Source organism: Puntigrus tetrazona, chromosome 1 (genome assembly GCF_018831695.1).
Source record: "Puntigrus tetrazona isolate hp1 chromosome 1, ASM1883169v1, whole genome shotgun sequence".
NCBI lineage: Eukaryota > Metazoa > Chordata > Actinopteri > Cypriniformes > Cyprinidae > Puntigrus > Puntigrus tetrazona.
In genome coordinates, this window is record NC_056699.1 from 10,723,217 (window position 1) to 10,725,889 (window position 2,673).

The 2,673-nt window shown below is 35.9% G+C and overlaps 1 protein-coding gene across 1 annotated transcript in view; it reads left to right on the forward strand.

The window, feature by feature from the left end:
- The first annotated feature begins 99 nt into the window (after nucleotides 1-99).
- The window catches only part of LOC122347952 (neuronal acetylcholine receptor subunit alpha-7-like), an 11,539-nt gene continuing 8,965 nt past the window's right edge, over nucleotides 100-2,673 (forward strand). Inside the window, exons 1-3 of the mRNA XM_043243188.1 lie at nucleotides 100-238; nucleotides 1,230-1,369; nucleotides 2,552-2,596. Coding sequence (XP_043099123.1) covers nucleotides 184-238; nucleotides 1,230-1,369; nucleotides 2,552-2,596 — 240 coding nt within the window. The 5' untranslated portion in view covers nucleotides 100-183. The remainder of the gene's footprint in view (nucleotides 239-1,229; nucleotides 1,370-2,551; nucleotides 2,597-2,673) is intronic.

Below are 2,673 nucleotides of genomic sequence, written 5' to 3' on the forward strand. Positions count from 1 at the left end.
GAGAGAGAGAGAGACTGTAATACATGTAGGAGGAGGCGGGGCATCTTGCCTTTTGTTGATGCTGCTGCATGAGACTGTGTTCACTTCTGCCTGTGGGATGCTGAGAAAGACTCTTTACAACACTGAAACCTACATAACCTAGAGCTTTTCTATTCATTACCGCAACTGAACTTTCATAGGAACATGGGAATTTGGGAATATACTCTTTATTTTACCACTACAACCTGCCTATGGAGCGGTAAGAAACCTAATGGATATTTAATTATGAAACACCCAGTGAGCTTTGTTGAATCAATGGCCTTTTTCTCTTTTGCTCTATTTTAAGTTATTTTAAGTCAAACTGTTTAATAAAATTTCCCGTGCTTCCTTGTTAGTTGAGAATTCAGGTTAATAGGTAAGGACAATATTTAAATCTGATCAAATGTAAGGTCATTATGTTGGCAGGTTACATTTTTTTTTACATTTTCATGTATATATACTGTTTGTGATATTGCTTGAATCTGCTCTGCAAGGCGTCAGGTAATTTTATTTTATTTATTTTTAATATTTTTTTGTTTTGCTGAGGTTTAAAAGAGGAGTTTTTGAATTACGTGGTTACACTGGATGCATTGTCTTACAATGCGTACAGTACAATGTCTCTGGCGCTGGCAAGGGAGTCCAGCTCTCTGGTTTCTTTGCTAGACACTCATGAAATCACAGGTGGCTTTTTGAATAAAGAAGAGGCCTGACATAATCTAGAGGATGTCCACGGTTGAATTAGATTATGAATGGATGTGATCTTAAGGGAATTACACCGGGAAAAAGATCCCTTTTATTATCCAGCTAGACGAGAGCAGGCGCTGACAGGACTTTGGAAAAGAAGCTAAAGTTACCTTTTCCATTTGCTTTTTACTCACAAAAAGTACTTTAGCACCTTCACGAGTTAGATGAAGGTGCTTCATGCAAACAGGGAGTTAGATGCATACTTAAGGAAAGTGGATGAGTTCAATCAGTCAGACTTCCTGGTGGAGATTTAATCACTGAAACCCAGCAGAAAAGCTTTGATGAGAGTTCCAGATCGATACACGTACATCCAAATGAGCTGGAACAGCTGCCTCTGTCGATTTGCGAGCGTTCTCCTGAATATCTCATTCACAGCACGCTGCGAACCGCTCCTGGAAGCGGTTCGCAGTGCAGAGAGACTCGAGGTGAAACTCTGCAACCGTGTCACATTGTTCATTCTCTGACAGCGTCACTTCAGGGAGAGCATCAGAGGAGACTCTACAGAGACTTGATGAAAGACTATAACCCGCTGGAGAGACCTGTGTTCAATGACACACACTCACTCACTGTGTATTTCAGCTTCAGTCTCATGCAGATTATGGATGTGGTAAGTTCATGCGATAATAAACAATGAAACGCTTAACACACCTTGATAAAGAGTGACCATGAGCAATGTTTTAGGATAATCCAAGTCAAATTATGGGAAAGCATTTTAACATAGAATGTGGAAGAGAGGAAAGATAGAGATGCGGCAATGTCAAGGCATGTTTTACACGCTTTTAAATATGGCACAACAAACATTTTAAAAAGCCACGACAGATTATTTGTCACAGTTCGTGCAGCAATAGACCTTGAAGGGTAAAGTGAATTTTACAGAGATGAAAACGGAGCCGTCAGGGATAGATCTACACTCTATACAATTACATACACTGTATAAAAGTCATAAATCGAGTTTGTCTGTATTGAACGCTTTTTTGGAAATGTTTTTCATCAGCTAAACAACATATAGTATTTTTTCTGTCAAAAAATTAAAGCTGAAGTCTATAATTTCACTTCAGTTTGATCATTTTTAACATTAAGGTTTCATTAGACAGACACATTCGAGTATCTCACAGTTGACAGCTCGACAAAAAAAATGATAAAACTGACACAAATTATGTGTTCATTTGAATTTGCACATGCACCGTACTTCAAATCTTTAAAGTGCACTTAAAAAAAACCCACATAAAAGTCACTTAAGTGCACAGAGGGTTTAAATATTTCTTAGCACTTGTATACACACCTTTAAAAAGAGAACAACGCAATAATGTCAAATTAAAAGTTTTTCTTTAAAGTCCATTTAAATAAATTTGTATTAAAAATCTCTATGCTTTAATGCACACTTTAGTGTGACATATTAAATGAGTTCATTGCATTAAAATGAACACATTTTAAATATAATAAATTGCAACTTTATCACAATAAATGTGTAATTACAAATACATTTAAATTTAATACATCAAACATGACCTAAGTTTTAATAGAAATGACGTTATGAATGTCAGTATAATCAGTCTTACACTTTTAAAAGTGTAACATTAAAAAAAAAGTGATTATTAAAAGATTATTTATTAAGAAAGCACTCTAAATGTAACTCTAATAATACATATTGATTTAATTGTAGTAACGTGTGTCCTCTTTTGCTCAAGTGTACTTAAGGCCATGTAAATTATGATTTCAAAACCTGCTTCTGTAGTTCTTTAAGCATCTTTTCAGTTTTTTAACGAGTTGCATCTTTGTCCATTTACAGGATGAGAAGAATCAAGTACTCACAACCAACATTTGGTTGCAGCTGGTATGACGGCAACACTTATCACTGTCTGACAGACTGCTCTCTTTAGCAAGGCAGTGAAACAGTCATGTTTCTTTAAT